This window comes from Notothenia rossii, assembly GCF_949606895.1.
Source record: "Notothenia rossii genome assembly, chromosome: 7".
NCBI classification, from domain to species: domain Eukaryota; kingdom Metazoa; phylum Chordata; class Actinopteri; order Perciformes; family Nototheniidae; genus Notothenia; species Notothenia rossii.
The window spans coordinates 67,873,154-67,893,672 of NC_136905.1; the positions used below are offsets into that span (position 1 = coordinate 67,873,154).

Genomic DNA, 20,519 nt, shown 5'->3' on the forward strand with positions numbered 1-20,519 from the left:
TAGATGTTGCCTTGGTTGTACCAAATATACTTCAACAACAAACTTTACATTTACTGTAAATTACACATTTTATTTATCATCAATGGTTCAATCAAAGAAGATAGACACAAACGATATATCAGTATAACTATTTTACATTCAGGACACAATCCGAGTTTCTTTGACATACATTAACTCTCATTGATCATATGATTACAGGATCCCACTTTGACAATCAAGTTAAATTTGCAACAAGATTACATTTGTATTGCACATTCTCAGTATTTAAACTTTTTAAGTTTATCATCCAGTCAATAAATACATCACTACAGATGTCCTCTCAGGACAGGTACAGTACAAGCTCAAAGGTACTTTTCCATAGAAACAACATCAGCTCCAAATGATTCTGCGAAATGTTTTTTAGGAGGCTGCTCCTGGAGAAGGATCTTTTGTACGTTTCCTTTTTGCCGTCAGGTTAGTTGGGACAGGAAGGAATCAATGACCTTAGGGAGAAAGATCATGATGTAAGACTAAGACCTTTTTAGATTAAGAAAAGTGGTCAGGATTTTATTCGTACATGCAGTACTGACCTTTGCCATGTCTCCAGCAGGTCCTGGAACAGATTTCAGTAAAGGTTCCTGAAACCATAACTCCAATAACTGCTGATTAAATGCCTGGAAATTTCTGAAACAAAGTACAAATACTTTACCACTTTCTTTTTGAAAATAGTGGCACATTCTGGCTTGTATTAAATGGTAGATGGTATTTTATATGTTTTATTTTATTAAATGTGTCCTAATGATTTTGGTATGCTTTAACAAGACAACTTCACATGAATCTATGCAGAATTAATCAGTCTGAAGTATCATACAACTCATAAAACTGCACTTACTTATCCATTGGAAGCTTTGTTGATCCACTATAGCCACTTGTTCTTAATTCCTCACACCAGCTGTTCAAAACTGAATTAATCCACTTTAAACCAACTATGATATACCTGTGAGAAAAAATAAATATCTTAATGTATTAGTACTTAATTTATTCTATTATCCTTACACATACTGTTGATTTCTGTAAGTGCTCAATGCATTTTATTCTGTAATAATTCAATTCTATTGCAAAACTAGAAGTACATTTCACCAGAAACACTCACTCTTCGTATGGATTGGTTAGGACTCTCCTTACTAAAGGAAAGAGGTCAACACAACAGCCAATGGTGACCTCCTGGGAATGTTCTTCAATGCTGAAAAGAAAATTAGATTAACTTAACATTAACTCAACTTGTAGGCAGCGAGACTCAGACTTCTGCAATTATTAAGTCACTCACCTTTTGCTTATTAGTGGTAGAAAATCAACAAACACACCAATGTCTTGAATTCTGTAAAAAGACAGTTAAGTATGTCAACTTTTGAAATCATAGTGAAAATAGTGTCCCTTTGTGGAAACCAACTACACATTACATACCTTAGGAAATACATCAACAGCTCTCCAACATTTCTCTGCCATAGTGTTAAAGATACTTTCAGTCTCAGGTTTCTTCCAAAGAGCACCTCAGTCATTGTGCTATGATCCATTGTGAGCTGAAAAACATTGTCAGGTTCAGATGGTTTACCTACATGTTAGTAACAAATAAAAGACAATGCAAGAAGCAGAAATGTAGCCCGGGCTATGATAGTATTTCTAACCTCAGTGGTACAGTCGTCGGCTTGTTCAGAACCAGTTCTACCGGTCTTTAGGTTATTATTGACATTTAGCGGGAACTCTGAAGGGTTCATGTAAAATCCCTCCTGTTGAACGTCCTTCCTGCAGTCCATGCCATTCTCCTTGTTTGCAGCATTATACGTCTTCCCAGTCCCATGCTGCTTCCTCCGAGGCACCGTCAGATGATGGGTCTTTCTCTTACATGAGACTACCCGCTTTACTCTCCCCGGGTTGCTGGAACGACTCACTGGATTCCTGGTCATGATAAAAAGTTCAATCTTTACGTTGAAAACAAGTCCCATCTTGCCTTATATGAAAATGTAACCAAAAAACATACATGACTTACCTCTTTTTGCTAAATTCCTCACTTTTATCTTTATCGATCTGCATGTAAAGATATTGCATGGTGATAAACAACACAATTATAAGCAGTAAAAGAGGACCAGCATATTACATTACATTGCATTTAGCTGACGCTTTTATCCAAAGCGACTTACAATAAGTGCGTTCGACCACAATAAGAGCGTTCGACCATAGAAATATAGAAATAAATGTGTGTATATCAATGTGTCAATCTACTCACATTTGTTGTGTTTCTACCATGAGGATACTTCACTCTGTACTGGGCTGCATCCTGTTTCTGGGCATGTTCAAGACTTTGGTAGTCTCCGTCTTCACTGTTAGAGTCGTTAGAGTCCATTATACCTTAAGAAAGAGAAGGCCATTTTAAGCAGCTATAATACATTGTTATAGCCTACCTGATTAAACAAATACAAGCACACAGTCAGATTATCATGGTCAACACCCATTATAGTTTGTGTGTCTAAAATCTATCATTCACATCATTCATGTTGTATTTTGTTCTTTCTACTACACACCATATACATTCTATGGTCTACTACTCTACAGGCTTAACAACTACTATTTCCCACAATCCACGTGGGCATTGTTGTGCTGTGACGTAACCAGGAAGTGCTCCCGACGGCGGGACAAAGATAGTTTGGTGAGTGTTTTTAATATAACATTTAGCTAACTTATCCTTGTCAGACAGTGTTTAAGCGTTTGGAGAGGCTTATTCAGTATCTTTAAAGTGCAGGGGTTGTCATGTACAACATACAAATACGTTTTATTTGTCGTAACGGTATATTTGGCGTAACGCTACACACGTTGATAACAGAGGTTGGAATTCGCCAGCTATAAAGCGTAATAAACCGACTAAACACAAGTTACCACGGGTTAACGTTACAATCATTGGTCTATGAAACTGCTTTAAGATTCAAATCACAACAGCGTCGATAGAAGACGAATAACTTGTCCGAAATGATTTGCTTACCTCTTTCCATTCCTCATCAGAGACAATAAAGAGTTAAACCTTCCTTGTATCTCTTTTAAGCGATTGCCAACATACTGTTAGTAACAACCGATATCAACTGCCGCCCATTGTCAGAGAATAAAGCATCTATTCATAATGCAATTTGCAGGTAGCACCCTCTAGCGACTACTGAGATATCAATGGTGCAGATTACAAAATCAAATACTATCTTAAAGGGCAGGTTTGATCTAAATGTGTTGTTTTGAGTCTGCTAGTCAGATGAGGCAGTTAACAAATGATAATGAGTTTGACTGGCATTGTGTTTTGGCTCAAATCAAACTTGCTTTAGTCCCTTGTGGGTAATGACCCTGAGAGGGCCTTTTCTCTGATCAGTCAGGCATACAGTATCAGCTGTTCACCTTAGCACTTTATTGATCAGAGGCAAGTTGTGGCTTGTGGAAGCTAATCCCTGCTGTACTTGAACTCACTTTGACTTCCCTGAATGCACAATGAAAAACAACATCAGCTGCTTTTATTGTCACATCATCTGTTCTCTGCTGCTGACTCTGCGCTTTAAGTTCTGCATTTCTCATCCCACGGGTTGTCATTTTAAAATATTGATCCTCTTGGTTTCACATCAATAGACACTGTGTCATGTGATGTCTGCATGGAAGCTTTTAACATCATGTGATTAGAGCTACAAGATGATTTGATGTCCTGGGTATGTGTTGCTTCTCTATCCAGGCTGTCGTTCCTGTATTCAGTCTCAAAATGGTTCCTGTTCATGCTGCCTGTGTTTTGATGAGCCTCGCACCCCTGTTGGTGCTCGGTGTTCCTCCCATATGGACCCAGCCAGAGCAGGTTCACCTCTCCTATCCAGGTTAGTGTCAACTGTTTCCATCAGCCTCATCATTTATTTTCCTTTGAGGGATACAATTTTCCTCTCAGCAATACAAACCAGTATCCAAGTCATATGGATTCACAGATGTTCTGTACAAATCACTCAATAATATAATAACTGAAAGCACTGGTATGTTTTGGCAGCTAAACATTGGATACTGAAGATATGCAACAGGTTCACAAAAGTTTAGATTCAGTTTCAGTGACCTTAATATTAACAAAAAAGTCTGTGTGATTCATGTAATGGATTATGCAGCAATACTACCTCGAGAATGATGATTTGTTTATCATTATCTCAGCTCGTGTGGAATTTATGAAAAACATTTTATTTTCTTACATGCACCCACAACAGAAATGTCTTCATGAATTGAAGTAAATAGCTCAGAATTAACAACCTCACATGCAACTCATCTATGTGAGCACTATATTTTGTGAATAGTAAGTTAGTAGATATAGTAATAGTACGTTTGAGCAAAAGTGAGCATACGACTGGATAGATGAGACTTTGATTATACCGCAGAAGTGTGTGAGAGTTTATACAAATGTTTCTGATATAGCTTGGCTGTCATAATACATGGCCCAGTCGTTATAAAGTAATACAAAAATGGACATTTATCTAAGAAAAACTAAGTTTTCTACACAAATCCAAGTTAACACAGGGCTGATAATTCACATAAAGCTGAAGGCCTTAGTAGTGCATCTTTAAGGTTTATTAATGCGACAGCAACATCCCATTTAAGTGTCCTGTCACTTGAAAACACCACCTGTGCACTTTGTGTAAGTCATTTAGGTTAGAGACACCAAATAATTGCCTTACCCTTTATTCAAATAGCTGATGTTACTCCTTGTTTCAAACAGTCTGTGTGGCATAGCCCATGAAGGTGAACTGTGGTATTCATGAAATGCGTGCATGTCTTGATGAAATGAGTACGTGGCCTGTAGTCTGCTTATCTGCCAGCGGCAAGATCACAAGGTCCACTTGTGCAAAGTCAGCCTTTTCATAAGCATCTCTTATGTTTTATAGATGCATCAGTAAGTGAATCCAGTTGTTCAGTCAGGTCAATCCACATCACAATTCCAATGATTGGGCTTTCTTTCACAGGAGAGCCAGGCTCTATGGGAGTGACCTGGACCACCTTGAACAAGACAGAGAGCGTGGTGGAGTATGGCCTTATGGGAGGTCGGCTCTTTGACATGAGTGCCAAAGGCGACGCTACGTTGTTTGTGGACTCAGGAGAGGAGAAGAGGAAGATGTACATCCACAGAGTCACGCTCACAGGCCTCAAACCTGCCGCCACGTATGGTGGGTGGACCTTTGATATTACTCTGTTTTCCACGTTCTGTACCATAACTCATGTTAAAGATGTGTTCTCCTCCTGTGCACTTTCAGTTTACCACTGTGGGAGCGATGAGGGCTGGAGCGATGTGTTCTTCTTCACTGCTCTGAATGACAGCGCTAGCTTCAGCCCCAGGTTTGCTCTGTATGGTGACCTGGGCAATGAGAACCCTCAGTCTCTGGCTCGGCTGCAAAAGGAGACGCAGCTCGGCATGTACGATGTCATCCTGCACATAGGTAAGATCCACACGGATGGAAATATTACAACAATTCGAACTGTGAAAGCTGCCAAGAGTTATTAAGATTTAGCAGCTGTTGCCTCAGGCTGCAGTCATACACAGATACCTGGCACAGCGTGCAATAGATTGTGGTAACGCAAATAAAATCCACTCAAGTGTTATATTTATCATTATAGAAATGAATGTTTCGTGGTTGTTTTGATTTTGAATAATATGTGCTGGATGCCGAATTGTGATCGACCAAATCCCTGGCGCTACAGCTTTTGGCTCCTGTCTTTTATTAAATGCCAGGATAATAAAATGACAGCATAATTTATCTTTGCATTTCGTTGCTTTATCAAATGAAACACCAAATGAAACGCTTGTTTACGGCCACTTCACATGTTTGCAGAGAATATAATTAATTGAATTGCCTCATAAAGTGGGATCACAATTTAGCATGTGGCTAACGCTAGCCCAATGTTTATTTATTAAACGTATAGTTTGGTTTTTGGAAAATGTTAGATGAGAAAACAGATGCCATTCTTATTAATGTACACTTTTATATAACCTTTAGCCAACAGCAGATAAGAATAATTTGGGGGATGAATATACAAAGTCGTAATATATTGAGATCACTAAAAAAATCCCAGCATGCAACTCCCTGTAAAAGATGCACGTTGTTTATCACATTTATTTTACAGATTAGCTGTAACTTCATAGATTATAGACAGATCTTTACCTATTTTTCCAGTCTTTATGCTAAGCTAATTTAACTGCATTATTTTAAGCATACGAGTGGCATTAATCTCATCTAACTCTTAAAAAGAATTATAAAGCAAATTTACCAAAAATCTACCATTTGCTTTTTCATATAATAAAAGAATAACACATTTTTGGGGTGGGAACTCATTTTGGCATAGTGCACCCGAGGTATTCATTCTCTATACTGTGGGAAAGTAGCAGTCCTAACAAACACTTCCTTCTAATCTGTGGACTTTTGTTTTGTTTTACAGGGGACTTTGCCTATGATATGCACGAGGTATTTTTACTCTTCTATAATTTCAATATTATGACCTCTGATGTGCCAATATAGGTTACTGACCGCGAATTTCTTTCATCGATAGCGTATATTCTCAAAGCCACTCAGATTTTCCACTAATTCCACAGTGACAGATGAGATAAGCCATTTTGCCCTTCTCCTCTGCCTCCACCTCGAGACTCTCCACTGTTTATTATTGGTTCATATTAAGGCCCTCCGCTGTGGTTAAGACACACAGTTTAGGATTAGCATTACTGTGAGATGCCGTAAGCCTGTGGTGAAAGACGAGAGTCAGGGTCATATCGCCAAAGTATTTCTTGAATAAAATAAGTGCCATTTCAAACTTCAAACTTAAGTCCCAATAACATATTCGCTCATTGTCTCCCTGTCATCTGTGATATTAGGCATAACCTTGTCTTCGATGGTCATATCATTTTTCTTCAAATCCTGCATTATTCGTGCGAAATGCTAAATGTAATCAGCAGACTACGGCAAACATTAATAACCATAATTCATCCAATATGTGTTTTTTTAGCTGGAATGTGCACGTACATTCTGTGGCCTCACTGATATTGTAAATAGAAAAGCAGAGAAAGGGAATTTTGTGTGATGGGTCATTATGTTTGCGGCAGGTACGAGCCGTGAGAACAGGTTTTAACCACAATGTGTATCTAAGAAAGAAATAGCCTCTGTTTTAAGTGAGCTTTGTCGGCTATGCATTCCTGAAGCCGTCTGGAAAATTGACTTGCATAGTTTAATCTAATTTGGAGAAACAATGTTATCCCATGGGAAAAATCATTGTCGTCATGTAGTAACCCCTGATTGTCAATATTCCAGGATAACGCCAGGATCGGAGACGAGTTCATGAGGCAGATCCAGTCCATAGCCGCCTACGTGCCCTACATGACCTGTCCCGGCAACCACGAGTCCACATAGTAGGTGGAAGTAAATTATTTGATTTGATTTCACCTGTATTCATTAAAAAAAGTCGCATTTAGTGAAGGATTAGTTTGGATTTATTTCAAGTGGGATTTGATGTGGTACTTATCCAGTGTATGGCCTACAGCAGGGCTATTCAACTACACATTCAGTTGGGCCAGATTTTATAACTACAAAATTCAGCTGGGCCAGACATTCAGCGGCCTGTAAAAAGCGGGTAGTGACACATTTTAAACAAACACATATTACTGTGATGAAAAACATGCAATTTTTATTCATTGTTCATCTAACAAAGGTAGGTCAAAAAGTGCATAAAAACATAACAAATTAGCATTAATTTAACAGAATCTGAAAAAAAAGTGCACAGTTGTAGCATTACATTTGTTTGCTTTAGAAGTCAAATATTCAGGTTATTGTTTTTGAACCAGGCACATCCCAAAGTGCATTTACTGAATACAATAATAGCAGTCTTAATACATTTCCTGACATACAAAAAAAACAGCTAAAGAGCTCCAATGCAACACAAAGAGGTAGTACTGTAGCAATACTATTTTTTCACTTTTCAAGTAATAACAAAAAAATCATAAGTTTTGGTCACATTTGACCCAGACACATTACAAAGTGCATTTAAATGAATACAGAAAGAACTGTCAAACCCTTCAGTGCACAAACCCATAACAAGGGATACGGGTAACTATATGAATGAATACTACACTACACGTCTACTATAGTAAACTACTCTAGGTGCTTACTATCACCTCATTTGTGATTTGTCATCGCTGACTTTCTCAATGGGAGAAGGGACATCTTTTGTTTTGAACAAGAGCAGTGATTTTTGGCTCATAGGATATCAATGCAATCCTAAGACATTGGTGAAGAGTGCTGTCAGTCAGGGAGCAGCGAGTGCTACTTTTGATTGAGTTCATGTGTGAAAAGCTTGATTCACATGTGTATGTTGATCCAAACATACTGAGCACACAGATCGCTACTTTCTGAGCGTTAGGGAACTGCCGTTTTTTGACATCACTCCAAAACTTCGATGGCCCGTTAGTGCGCTGCATGTCAATAAGTTCCAGTGTATATTTCCCCTTGTCGATGCAGGGAACCACTTCCTTTGCTCTGGTTGATACGTCCCCCTCTATTGCAACAGTGAAGGGGTCTCTGGCAAAGCCCATCACCTCTGTGGGCAGAGCAAGTCCATCCAATCGACCGGCAAAGTTCTCTTTCAACCTCGCAATGAAATCTGTCATCACATCCGTGATTTGTGCCGGAGATGTGATGTGTTTGGGGAGCGTCGGAAAATGCAGCATCCGATCCGTGCTCAAGTCGGTCGCGAAAAGGTCCAGCTTGACTTGGATCTGCTCCACAAGATCAATGACCGTTTTGTCTCTGTTTACGCTTCAGAGTTGAGAGAGACATGTTTTAGAGTTGCTACCATAGGACCACCGTTACTAGCACCACTAAGATGCACTTTCAAAAAACGTGCTGCGTTGTGGTTTGGTGGTTTCTATGCAACGCGGAGTGTTGCGTTCATGGTCTGTACTAGTGTAGGAATTTGGCTACGGGAGGCTGGGCCACTCGGGAGTTGGTTCTGGGCCGCATCTGGCCCGCGGGCCGCCAGTTGAATAGGCCTGGCCTACAGGCTACAGTAAATGAAGGTCAGCAGGACCCCAGTTTTCAGAAGAATGGAGGCTGAGCAATGTCCTGCTGCTAGCCACCTTAAAATAATCAATATCTGTTAACTAAAGGCGTTACCTTTCTGTCAGACCATGACAGCTGTTTCCAACTGAGGACCAAAGTCATTATTCATACCCTCCTTAAAGCCCCCAGACTTCATTGACAAAATCAGTACTAACTAGGGATGTAACGATATACCGAATATCGCGGTATCGCGGTAAATAAACGTCCCAATACCGTCGTGAGACTGACAAAATCTATCGTGATTTCTTTTTAAAAAACTTTTTTTTTTTTAAACCTCATCGATCTCTTTTTCAAGGGAGACCTGTCCAACATGGCAGCAAGTAGGTTACAACATGAACATAAAACAACAGATAACACAAAAGGACATCGTATTTACAGGGCTACATGTACACACCTAGAGACATTAACAAGTACCAACCATATATTTATATCTCGCCCTGTCAATAAGCCTCACCTTCTTGGCAAAAACTGTATTGTTTTTGAAGTGGTGGAGAGACAATGCACAGTTTGACCCACTGCTGTCACCCATGGCAAAAGCATATCTCTCCGTCCCACTGAGGTGGCGTTAGACTTTTTTGCTGTCCGTCATTTTGACAGACAGGATCGTAAAATATCCGTCATAATCCCTTATTACCCGTCGGGTCTGAACAGTTCACGAGAGAGCACGCTCTTGAACTGTCCATGGGGGGGGGGTGTTATGCCGTTTGTGCATGCACCTCGCGGGAGCGCGCACAGCGTAAAGCAAAGCCTCCCAGACATGTATTGATCTGTACGGCAAAGTACGGTTTGGGAACTATATCATTTCCTTTTGGAGGGCATGCATAACACGGCATAACACTAGAGCCTCGCTGCGGGGAAACGTTGGCGCTGTTCCGAGTTTGTTCTAATCTGTCAAAATGACAGACTGCTTTCAGATTTTTCCGTCATTGTTAAATAAAATATTCGGTTAACGCGACCACTGGTGTCCCAGCAACATCAGTACCAAGCGAGAGAGTTTTTTCCAGCGCAGGGGATATCGTAAATGCCCAAACATCCCAGCTTATAAATACCTGGAAATGTGGACATTCTCATATTCATAAAAACCTGTCTGATGATACTGAGTGAGTGACTAGTGAGTTTGAGTTGAGTTACTTGAAAAACTAAAGTGAAACCTGATTTATTGTATTGCAGGGTCTGATTATTAGCTTGTTTATTTGTGAGATGCTGTGGCACAAAGAAAATGCCTACTTTGTTTGGTAGTACTAGTAGGTACACAAACACTGGTTTTCTTGTTCCAGTCTGTTACTGTCACTTTGTTTTTGACACTTTAAAATACTCCTATCCTACTAAAATGCTGTACAAATCAGATGTATTATGTAATAAAGAAACATTTTCCGAGTGGAAAAAAAGAAAGAAAATTGATTTTTTTCCCTTTATTATTCAATATCGCGATAAATACCGTACCGTGGACTTGTTATCGCGATATTATCGTACCGTGAGTTTTTGGTATCGTTACATCCTTAGTACTAACCGATCCAGACAGTGGTAGAACAGCAACTGCCCTTTTTGTACTAGTCAAATGACTGTTGAAGTTAATGTAGTCTGGTAAGCATAGATAACGGATTAAATTCTGTAAAAAGGGGTTTCCGAAGGTAAAGCGGTTTTTACATTCTAAAAATAGAGTACACTTAACTGAAAAAAATTTTTTTATCTAGGCTTTAATACATTTCGCTGCCTCAGTAGCCTGTGTTTAGCTTCCTTGTGCTCCATCCTGCTTCTCCAAACTAGGGCCGTGCCAACAGCTCTCTGCTATAGATAAGTACCTCATATAACCTCACTTAACAGAGATTCATAGACAGTGAGACAACATGGAAGCTGTCCGAATGTCTCCGGTCCGTCTCCTGTTTTTGATTAGCTAATGTTTTCCTTTTTTGTATACATTTTATGCCACATTCTGCCTCGGGGCAAAAGTATGATTAATGGACTTTGGGCAAAAATAGCAGCACATCCATATTGTTGAGAGAGACTTGCCAGACACTTCATGACAAATTGAAGTGTGTGTGTGTGTGTGTGTGTGTGTGTGTGTGTGTGTGTGTGTGTGTGTGTGTGTGTGTGTGTGTGTGTGTGTGTGTGTGTGTGTGTGTGTGTGTGTGTGTGTGTGTGTGTGTGTGTGTGTGTGTGTGTGTGTGTGTGTGTGTGTGTGTGTGTGTGTGTGTGTGTGTGTGTGTGTGTGTGTGTGTGTGTGTGTGTGTGTGTGTGTGTGTGTGTGTGTGTGTGTGTGTGTGTGTGTGTGTGTGTGGTGATGATTTGAACACCCGAAAAACAAAATTGTTGTTGAACCACAGTTTTTCCCCTTTAATGAACACACTATTGAAAACTCCTAACTTTACCATGAGCAGATGGGAGCTATTTTGGTCTCTAAAGGCTGGAGCAGCATTAATAGCCAACAACATGTAAACAAAGCAACGCTCTCCAAAGCAAACATTTATCTGACTGGTAATAATCAGCTCACTACATGTTTTTCAGAGACACGGTTGTAACTCTGTCTGCGTATTGACTCGGCCTCACTGAACGTCTTGCGGTCTGGGACATTCTCCGGTCTGAGAGAATGCAACTGAAGTATGGGGGAAAGTACAAATTCAGAGCTGAAATATTTATTGATTGGACCATTGCGGAAACATAAATCTTTTTATTAAATCATTTTTAAAGAGTGGGTAATCAGTGTTTTTCAATATAAGATAATAGACATCTGCTGGTTCCAGCCTTTAAATGTGAGGATTTGACTGATGGCCAGACAAAACAATTGTAGTGGACATTTTATAGATAGTCCCATGCGGTGAGAGGGGTGGCCAAGATCTGCAGTGTTTCAAAGTGGTGTTGTTGTTGGGTTCACTGTTGCAAAGACAACCAACTGCTTTCTGTTTTCACTGCCTACTAACACTGACAACACAGGACACACTGCTTTTTGTTCTCCACAGTAACGTACATTTCTTCACCACCGACCAGCTTACATTCATTGTCTTTGGTAAGTGGGGATCAAATCCAAACACTAATGGTGACATTGGTCAGCCATTTTATTATGCACTCAGTTTTTACTTCCAAATGATACGTTAAAGCAAATATCAAGCCACTTTAGATCTTAAAATAATGCAGATTAATTGGCTATAAAACCTTTTTTGCAGCCCTAAACATATTGTAGCAGCCTCGTCGTATTTTGATATTCTGTTATATTTTGTCTTTATCCCTTGAGCTCTATCAATGTCCCCACAATGCAACTCATAAACACATGGTTGTTTGAAGTCCCAGTAATATGGAACAGAAATGTACCACTGTCCATAAGTAAGAGCCTATAATCTGTCCTGGATACATTTTGCAACCTCGAGTTCAATGTTGCTGTGATGAAGATGAGTAAAGAGGAGAGAAAAGCAGAGACCCTCAGCAGCCTCATTCCGAGCGTTAGCGGCTAATGTATTCCTAACTTCCACGAACATCTGCTGGAGTCACTTGTGTGTGTTTATGCGTTTTGAAGCGTTTAGAGGTGCCTGATCTTGCAGCATAATATTTACTTGCTGCCCCTGCTGAACAGTCCTCGCCTGGCCTCGCAATGTGCAACGCGACTACTGCCTGGTCTTTATTAAGAAGCTGCTAACAGTAGTCTCTTTTTCTTGGCGCTGCATGCTGACACAAAAACCTAGCATCAAGAAACAGCTCGCTGCATTACATAACCAGAAATCTAACCCTCTCCCTCCCTTTCCTATACCTAAATGTGTGTTTTGCTCTGTGGTATTGTTACGAATCCAAATACTCCCAGCAGCTGGCCCCTGCTTTTTTCTTCCTCTCGCACTGTACTTCTCCATTCATCCCTCTTTCCAACCTCAAAATCTAAAAAGGCAATTGAAACATGGCTGACCACAAACGTTTTCAGTCAGCATTCCAGCAGGATGAGAACAGTGGACCCTCAGAAGATGCTAAGGCCCCAATCAAGACTGTCTTTGTTCACCGAGCACAATATGGTTCATCGGGCCCTCGGAGGGACAGGGGAACGAGCATCTGTGTTTCAAACGCTGCCCTGGGATGGAAGATAGTGACATGTTTCCTTTAGACTACAACTGGTTGAGACAATGTCTCCAACTGCCTGGATTAAGCTCATCAGAGGATGAAAGGGAAGATCTGATGAAGGGAGGGTGGGGGTCTTGTTGGGTCAGTTTAAGAGTCAGGTTGTTCACATTGACTTTGACAGCAACCAGATTTGCATCTCGGTCTTGTTTTAATGGAAAAGCAAACACACATGGAAACACGCTTGCTCTGGGTTACAGAGGACAACTCGCATGTTAAATGTCGGACTCCCGTAGTTCATAATTATGAGACGAATATAATTGAATCGTATTTCTTTAAGGTTTTCCACCGCTAAGCCTTACAATTAGACTTTAAAACCTGCTGATGAATGTATTTCTACAGGCTAATCCTTCCCCTCAGGGCATGCCTGGTTATAATACTCAGTTTGAATTCCTAGAGAGTGTGTGTATTATTTTTACTGAATAAAATGTTTATTTCTACTAACTGCTTTCCCAGAGCCCTCTATATGGCTGCTAGTACACTTCCCAGCCACAAGATGGGAGTATGAACCCATTTTATGACCGTTTCTGGTTCAATGCCATGAGTTGAACTGATCTCACTCTTTATACGTATCTATTTGATCTCCTTCTATGATGCATCAGAACATACTGTACATGTCAGTTGATGCATTGCTGAAAATGCTATGATGCTTCGTTTAATATATATTTCCTAACAATCCAGACTATAATATGACATTTCAGCTTTCAAAATAGTATGTCACACTTACACAAAGTTGTAGTATGTCCATAAAAACGACTCTGCATTCTCCTTAATGCTGAGAGATCACAAACGAGCCACTGCTGGATCGCACACTGGCCCATTTCACCCTGACCTCGCTGTGATCCTCCCTTTGTGTCCCTGTTCCTGGCCTTTGACCTATGACCCCGCTGCTCTCTAGTTACCCCTAACCCTACATTAACCCAGTCAGTGCAGGGATCTGAACTGTCCCACCCTGACCCGGCTGCGGTCCAGTATACTCCCTATTTTTCCATCCCTTATGTAAGATAAGAAAACAATCAATCCCATCACCTCGGAGAGTTAATGGCCCGTTGAGAAGATTGGCTCCTGCCTTCATGCGGAAATTAAAAACCGTGAAAAGAGACTGGCGGGTTGAGCTTTCCATGAAAGAGTTTTTCCTTCTCGCATGGTGCACCCATTGTACTGATGGAGTGTTGGTTTGATACGATCTGTTGAATGTTTTTTTTGATTATTTTTGTCATAGGCGCGTTCACACCAAGTACTTTTCCCACAAAGGTTCCTGAGAACTACGATTTAGTTGCGTTCACACCAAAAAGTCCCAGGAACTAAATTAGTTCTAGAGAACCTTTTTTACCCCCTTTTCAGTCCCTGCTAGAGAGCAGGGACTTTCGTGGGAGAAAAAGGTTCCTATTTCTGATTGGCTGGGCGGAATGCAAACCACACCCCGTCAAACTCCCAAAAACTTTTGTGAAGCTGCCATTTTATTATCCTCGCATTGCATTATTAGCATTAGCATTAGCCCAGTGCAGAAACGCAGAGAGACTAACTTATGACAACACAAAATAAAACATGGGAATGGTGGAGATGAGGAGGTGTCGGCGTTCTGAACGTTTACTCGAGTCGGAAGGCTTCAGTAGAAGCTGCTGGGAGTCTCAGCAGCTATTACTGAAGCCAGTCCCTAACTCCGGGGACTTCCGGCCGCTGTGAAGTTGTTTGCGGCCCGTCAGTAAACCTAAAGCAGAAGAAGAAGCAGTGACGTCAGCGGCTTCATTGCTTCATTTGCCTAATCCACCCCCAGGAACTCATTTCCGATGTGAACGCGATCTGTACTTAGTTCATGAGAACTAAAGAGTTCTCAGGAAGCTTTGTGGGAAAAGTTATTGGTGTGAACGCTCCTATTAAGGATTCATATGTATGAAATGTAAAGAGTCCCGAAATAAGCGGTGGTGATTGTGGTGACAGTGATAGTTAAATGCTACTATCCTACATCCTATATCTGGAGCAAGTAGGAACCACCAAATCTCAGTCCCAAAAACCACCAAGGAAGTGCACGAGATGTAATTCATCTAGATCTTAAATTATACTGTTCTTTAAAGATGTCATGGTTTTGTGAGGGGTGTGTTTAGCGGCCTGTGTTCGTGATTGACAGGTGAAGCGTTCTCCGCCATGGTGGCTCCTACTTTCTTGTCCCATCTTGGCTCCATCCAGGCTCCCCCAAATTTTGATTATCTGACCAAGATTCTAAGCTTCAAAAGCTCCCGTTAGAACGCCATAGGGTGAGGTCAAAAACGCTACGTTCATGTTTTCTACAGCCTCTAATTTGGAGAAGCAGCCACTGATATGCTGGCGACAGCAAAGTGTACAGTTTCTCCGAAATATCTAAAACTAGCTTCATATATATTTTTTTTACTTTGTAGCAGATGTCACCACAGAAGCTTGATGGTCATCTTTATCCAGTGATATACCACCCTGAGTTTTCTGGCAGGTTGAAATCAAAGTGAAAAACTGAAGAAACAAAAGAAAACGAGACAGTTTTTTTAAAGATATAATATATTTCCAAGCAAAGCTGAGAATGAGTGTATTGTGTAGGCACCACAAAATAAGAGAGAGCTGGAGTCTGTGGCGTTAATTGCCATCACTTAGATATTCAAAGAACGTAGATTGCATGATCAGTCCCTCCGTTTAACTTTATTTTTCTTTATTTTTCCCCGTAGTAACTTCTCCAACTATAGGAATCGTTTCAGCATGCCGGGCCAGACGGAGAGCCTGTGGTACAGGTAAGCTGGAAGAGAATATGTGGGGCATTTTGACGTGATAAACCACAAGCCGTTTTGGTTAGCCGTAAAAAATGGAGGCTCGGAAAAAGAAATCATATATTTTCCAACATGGGCCCCATGTGAAGTATCATGTGAAGGTTTACCTAGCCTCCTACTGTATTTCAGCAAGCATTAATGACCTGCAAGAGGCAGCCCAGAGGAATTGGCTATCTCAGAGACATTGGAACTGCACAAAGAAGCTACACATCTAACTAAGTGACTCATGGCACACTGCAGACGTCCCTGTCTCAGGCAGTAAGATAATACGATGCTCGACCACAGGCCAGCTGCCCGCTGATCAGTCTCTGGGAACAAGAAGTCCCACCACTGCTACTGGAAACAGTTCAGTTTACAACATGCAGAACACATGCACAGAACACACGCTTTTCCATGAACCGAGCAGGATGAACACGTAAGCGCTCATGTTACAGCAGGGACTTAATGCTCCAAAGTGGATCTGGCACTGCATCCAGCAGCGAAATGTCAGAGACAAGAACATTGCTTGGATTTGGAAGTATTTTTCACACTTTTGTGGCGTTTAAAGTGAGGCCTGTTTTTGCTTATGTGCTGACTTTCAGCATGCTTCCTCTGCTGGCTCTCGGCTGTGTATCATTTTAACGATGTGTGTCCACAGCTGGAACCTGGGGTCAGCGCACATCATCTCCCTCTCCACCGAGGTTTATTTCTACCTCGAATATGGCCTGGAGCTCGTCTTCAAGCAGTACGAGTGGCTGAAGAAAGACCTGGAGGTTAATAACCGCACCACTTACACGTGTTGATGATAACTAAGTCCTCTCTTTTGTTAACACTCTCTTTTTCCATTTGTTTGTAGAAATAGTTCCATTCTTTGCATAAACAAATAAAATGTACTGATTTCTTATTTTGTTCCATCGTAAAATGATCCCATCAAGATTTCACACACACATTTACATGTGCTTGTCTTTCTTTTCCCAACGTAGGAGGCCAACAAGCCAGAGAACCGAGCAGTGCGTCCGTGGATCATCACCATGGGACACAGACCCATGTACTGCTCCGACGACGATCAGGACGACTGTACCACCTTCGACTCCCTTGTATGTAAATCAAACACACATAATCCACACACATTTCCTAATGTACACAGTAACCTCATTTAAGGATTTCTTCACACTGCCAGATGATGTATTGCTGTAAAACCCGTACTGACAGCAGTTCGATAAGGAGCACATACACCAGGCCCCTTTTTAATGGGAGGGATGAAACCCTCTTTAATGGTCACACATGCAGAGCACACAGCACAAACAGTGACATGTGGCCTCTGCATTTAACCCATCCTAGTACCAGGAGCAGTGGGCAGCTATTGTACAGCGCCTCGGGAGCAATGGGAGTGAGGGGGTTGTCCGGTGCCTTGCTCAAGGGCACCACGGCAGGGCCCAGGTGGTGAACTGGGACCTCTCCAAGTAGCATCACTTTATGAGAAAAGAAAGATTGGTCAAAGGGCCGGACATTTACATTTCCTATACGTCTGACGATGAAAGCTAGGTATTTAAATGTGAAAACAATGCATTTATTTTAATGTTATAAGAAGTTTAAATAAAATATATGTTTTTTTTATTGCGTTTAACTCTTTTGAATACACTCGGCTGAAAAAGCCATGGTTATAAGTTTTTACCAACGTACCAAGGGTTCTGTCCTTAAAGATTTTATAGATAAAATATAGTAAACATCCAATAACTTCTATTTTTAGCAGGTTACTGAAATAAAAACAAAATCTTACTGCCATTGACACCAAAGCTGGGAATTGTACTTTGATAACAAAGCACCTTTTAATATCATCAGGTGGTTGTTGTTTTTAAAAACACAAAGTACCTCACACTGCTACTCGGTGTCAAGTGTGAAAGCTCCTGTTGTTATGACTTTACTGAATTTCTTATGGCAGACATTTTATTGGTGTGATTATAAAGGTTTTGGTGTTACAACTGTCCCTAACCTTTTATTCGTTTTGGCCAAGCAAAAGAAAATGATATCATTACCCTAACACATTTGATTAATTGCCTACAAACACAGTTTTACAGTGTGTTCTTTAGACTGCAGCACATCATCTGTACCCTTAAAGGCTTTATTTTGTATCATCAAAAAGGTATTAGTAGGATTTGTGTTACCGGACACTTTAACGGCCCCGGTAGCAGACGTGTGGCACGTGTTGCAGGCTGGCCACACCACACAGGCACATTGAGTGCGGTGTGCTGTCATAATCACTGTATTTTGTACCAAATAGTTTCCACTTATGCTTACTTCCCTCGGCACTTGGCACGGTTTGGAGTGAGGCTGATAGGGGCATGCTACCAGGTTGTGTTTCAGGAGGCAGGTCGTGTTTCGGACAGTAATGCAAGTTCACGCTGACATAATTCCTCTCTGTTTTATCTCAGGTCAGACTGGGACTGAATTTCACCAAACCGCCAGCTCCCGGTCTCGAGGATTTATTTTACCGCCAAGGTATGGTCTCTATTTGTGTGCCGCTAATGGGTCTTTAAGATCACATACTTGCGCACTCAGACAGACTAATGTCCCAAAAGTTTCAGAGAGCACAGCAATCCAAACATTCTTTATTAAAAAAGCAGGCTTTGGTCTGGCTGGCATCCCTTCAGCCCATTTGCAAATGTTTTTCCTGTATTACGTTTCCCAGACTTTTGTTTGTTGCATTTAATTGTTTAGTCGTAATGGAACTTTTTGGTCGCTCTGATTTTAAGCTTTTGTTGATTTCTGAGACATCTCAAAATGAAATGGGCAGAGGATCTGAGAAACATGAGCGTACAGAGCAAGAATGTTATATTTTCTTCTATGGAAGGTTCCTGATTCTAATCAAATATGTTTTACAGGAGTGGATGTGGCGTTGTGGGCACATGAGCACACATATGAGAGACTTTGGCCCGTCTACCGTGACAAGGTCAGCTCTTGCATTCTTAATCCTCCGCGCTCTTATATCTATAGTCTTTATTTTAGATCAGGGAAAAAACTTGATCTGTTTTTCTCTTTAGGTTTACAATGGGAGCAAAGCGCAGCCTTACGTGAACCCTAAAGCTCCAGTCCACATCATAACAGGCTCTGCCGTAAGTACTTTCACTTTATTTCAACTCTGTTATCCTCCCCAGGTGTATGAACAAACAGAGTTTCACCAACAAAAACAATGTTATGTATTGTTCACAGTCCGCTCTGCAGCAGTTGGTATGCCACAGGAGTTTGGTAGCAGCTGTGCCTCTGGTTGAGTGTTTTCTGATGTGGTTGTGAGCAGTGCAGTGCATGCTTCGTCATCCAACCACAGAGGGATTACTCATCAGCGTATCAAAATGCGGCCAGACACACACCGAGACTCAGCCACAGTTGTAAATGTCCTACAGGGCTTCGTGGACGGAGCTTGTGAAAGACATGCGGTTCATTACTAGCAGATTTAGTTAAATCACTGATTCCTCCGCAGGGCTGCAGAGAGAAGACCGACCTGTTCAATCCAAACCCCAAAGAGTGGAGCGCTCTCCGCAGCACAGACTACGGCTACACCCGCATGCAAGTGGTCAACGCTACCCACCTGTACCTGGAGCAGGTGTCAGATGATCAGGTGAGCACACATGCAAGAAAAACATGCATACAAGCACAGTAAAGGTAAAAGGATACATTTAAGGTCAAAGAGTATTGATTCATAACAAATACTTTTCTGTGTGTTCTAGTATGGGAAGGTGATTGACAGCATATGGGTGGTGAAGGAAAAACATGGCTTCTCTTCCTGGTTCTGAAGACTGCCAATGCCAAAACACTCAGACTGCTCAGGAAATACTCTTTGAACTAAAAACAAGCACTTTATCACACAAATCATGCACTGATGATGAAAGTTATTTAGCTGTTCAAATTAAGATGACGCGGATCCATTGATTTTAAACATTTATATCAAATTATGTTGTATCCAATCCAAAGTCCACTTTATGATGATAATATACCCTAACAATGTATATATGTAAAAATACATTTGAATAAATCTTCTTTTTTAAATGGAATTTTGATGGAAACGATCAATATTGTATCACTGTCATTTTGTTGTTGTTGTTTTAAGGCCTCTACACACTGAGGGCATGATGAGAAAACTATACAAAGATGCTAAATAATAGCCACTAAATATTTAGTATCGAAACTACATCCCCGCAGAAATGCACATGTAAAACACATTCAAAACTTGTTCAGTAAGAGTTTCAAATAGATTCTCGGTAGCTCTTTCTTCAGAAAAAAAGAGTTTCCTTTTTAAATGAAACTCTCTGAATACATTTAAGGTATTTCTGATAAACAGTTACACACTTTAAGGGCTTTTATTGTGAAGGTAAGATCAAAGGTAAGGCATCTGGTATGCACTGCAAGTTTTGAAGAGTTATAAAAGTTTGGTTTGGAATAGAGCTTTCCTGTTGTTTAATAATCCTATATATATTTTTGTTCTTTACTTTTTACTTTCCCAGTATTTATTTTCCTCTCAATATGTTAA

At 40.8% G+C, this 20,519-nt stretch overlaps 2 protein-coding genes across 3 annotated transcripts; one reads left to right on the forward strand and one right to left on the reverse strand.

The window, feature by feature from the left end:
• Window positions 1-49: 49 nt before the first annotated feature.
• Window positions 50-3,170, reverse strand: LOC307046263 (KATNB1-like protein 1). Of its 2 annotated transcripts, none has more exons than XM_079692618.1 (10): window positions 3,014-3,170; window positions 2,264-2,385; window positions 2,027-2,064; window positions 1,665-1,935; window positions 1,444-1,559; window positions 1,307-1,357; window positions 1,133-1,222; window positions 872-976; window positions 570-663; window positions 50-482 (listed from the first exon to the last, which is right to left on the reverse strand). In XM_079692618.1, the coding sequence occupies exons 1-10, from the start codon at window positions 3,021-3,023 to the stop codon at window positions 450-452; spliced, it is 930 nt and encodes a 309-aa protein (XP_079548744.1). In that variant the 5' UTR covers window positions 3,024-3,170; the 3' UTR covers window positions 50-449. The 2 variants fall into 2 exon arrangements, with proteins under 2 accessions (XP_079548744.1, XP_079548745.1); XM_079692619.1 differs by lacking the exon at window positions 3,014-3,170 and adding an exon at window positions 2,559-2,585.
• On the forward strand, window positions 2,605-20,043 carry acp7 (acid phosphatase 7, tartrate resistant (putative)). The gene is made up of 14 exons (XM_079692611.1): window positions 2,605-2,683; window positions 3,737-3,872; window positions 4,995-5,195; window positions 5,283-5,465; window positions 6,463-6,488; window positions 7,326-7,423; window positions 15,917-15,979; window positions 16,653-16,767; window positions 16,978-17,091; window positions 18,427-18,493; window positions 18,877-18,944; window positions 19,036-19,107; window positions 19,473-19,610; window positions 19,720-20,043. The coding sequence occupies exons 2-14, from the start codon at window positions 3,764-3,766 to the stop codon at window positions 19,783-19,785; spliced, it is 1,320 nt and encodes a 439-aa protein (XP_079548737.1). The 5' UTR covers window positions 2,605-2,683; window positions 3,737-3,763; the 3' UTR covers window positions 19,786-20,043.
• Window positions 20,044-20,519: the final 476 nt, after the last annotated feature.

Bases quoted from the DNA above. Each gene is read 5' to 3' on its own strand.
- LOC307046263 (XM_079692618.1), bottom strand. The intron at 1,358-1,443 runs GTATGTAATGTG...GTCTTTTTACAG, and splicing joins CTGTTGATGTATTTCCTAAG to AATTCAAGACATTGGTGTGT. The intron at 664-871 runs GTAAGTGCAGTT...ACTTTGTTTCAG, and splicing joins ACAAAGCTTCCAATGGATAA to AAATTTCCAGGCATTTAATC.
- acp7 (XM_079692611.1), top strand. From the start codon at position 3,764: ATGGTTCCTGTTCATGCTGCCTGTGTTTTGATGAGCCTCGCACCCCTG. The intron at 7,424-15,916 runs GTAGGTGGAAGT...TTTTCCCCGTAG, and splicing joins GGCAACCACGAGTCCACATA to TAACTTCTCCAACTATAGGA. The intron at 18,494-18,876 runs GTATGGTCTCTA...TATGTTTTACAG, and splicing joins GGATTTATTTTACCGCCAAG to GAGTGGATGTGGCGTTGTGG.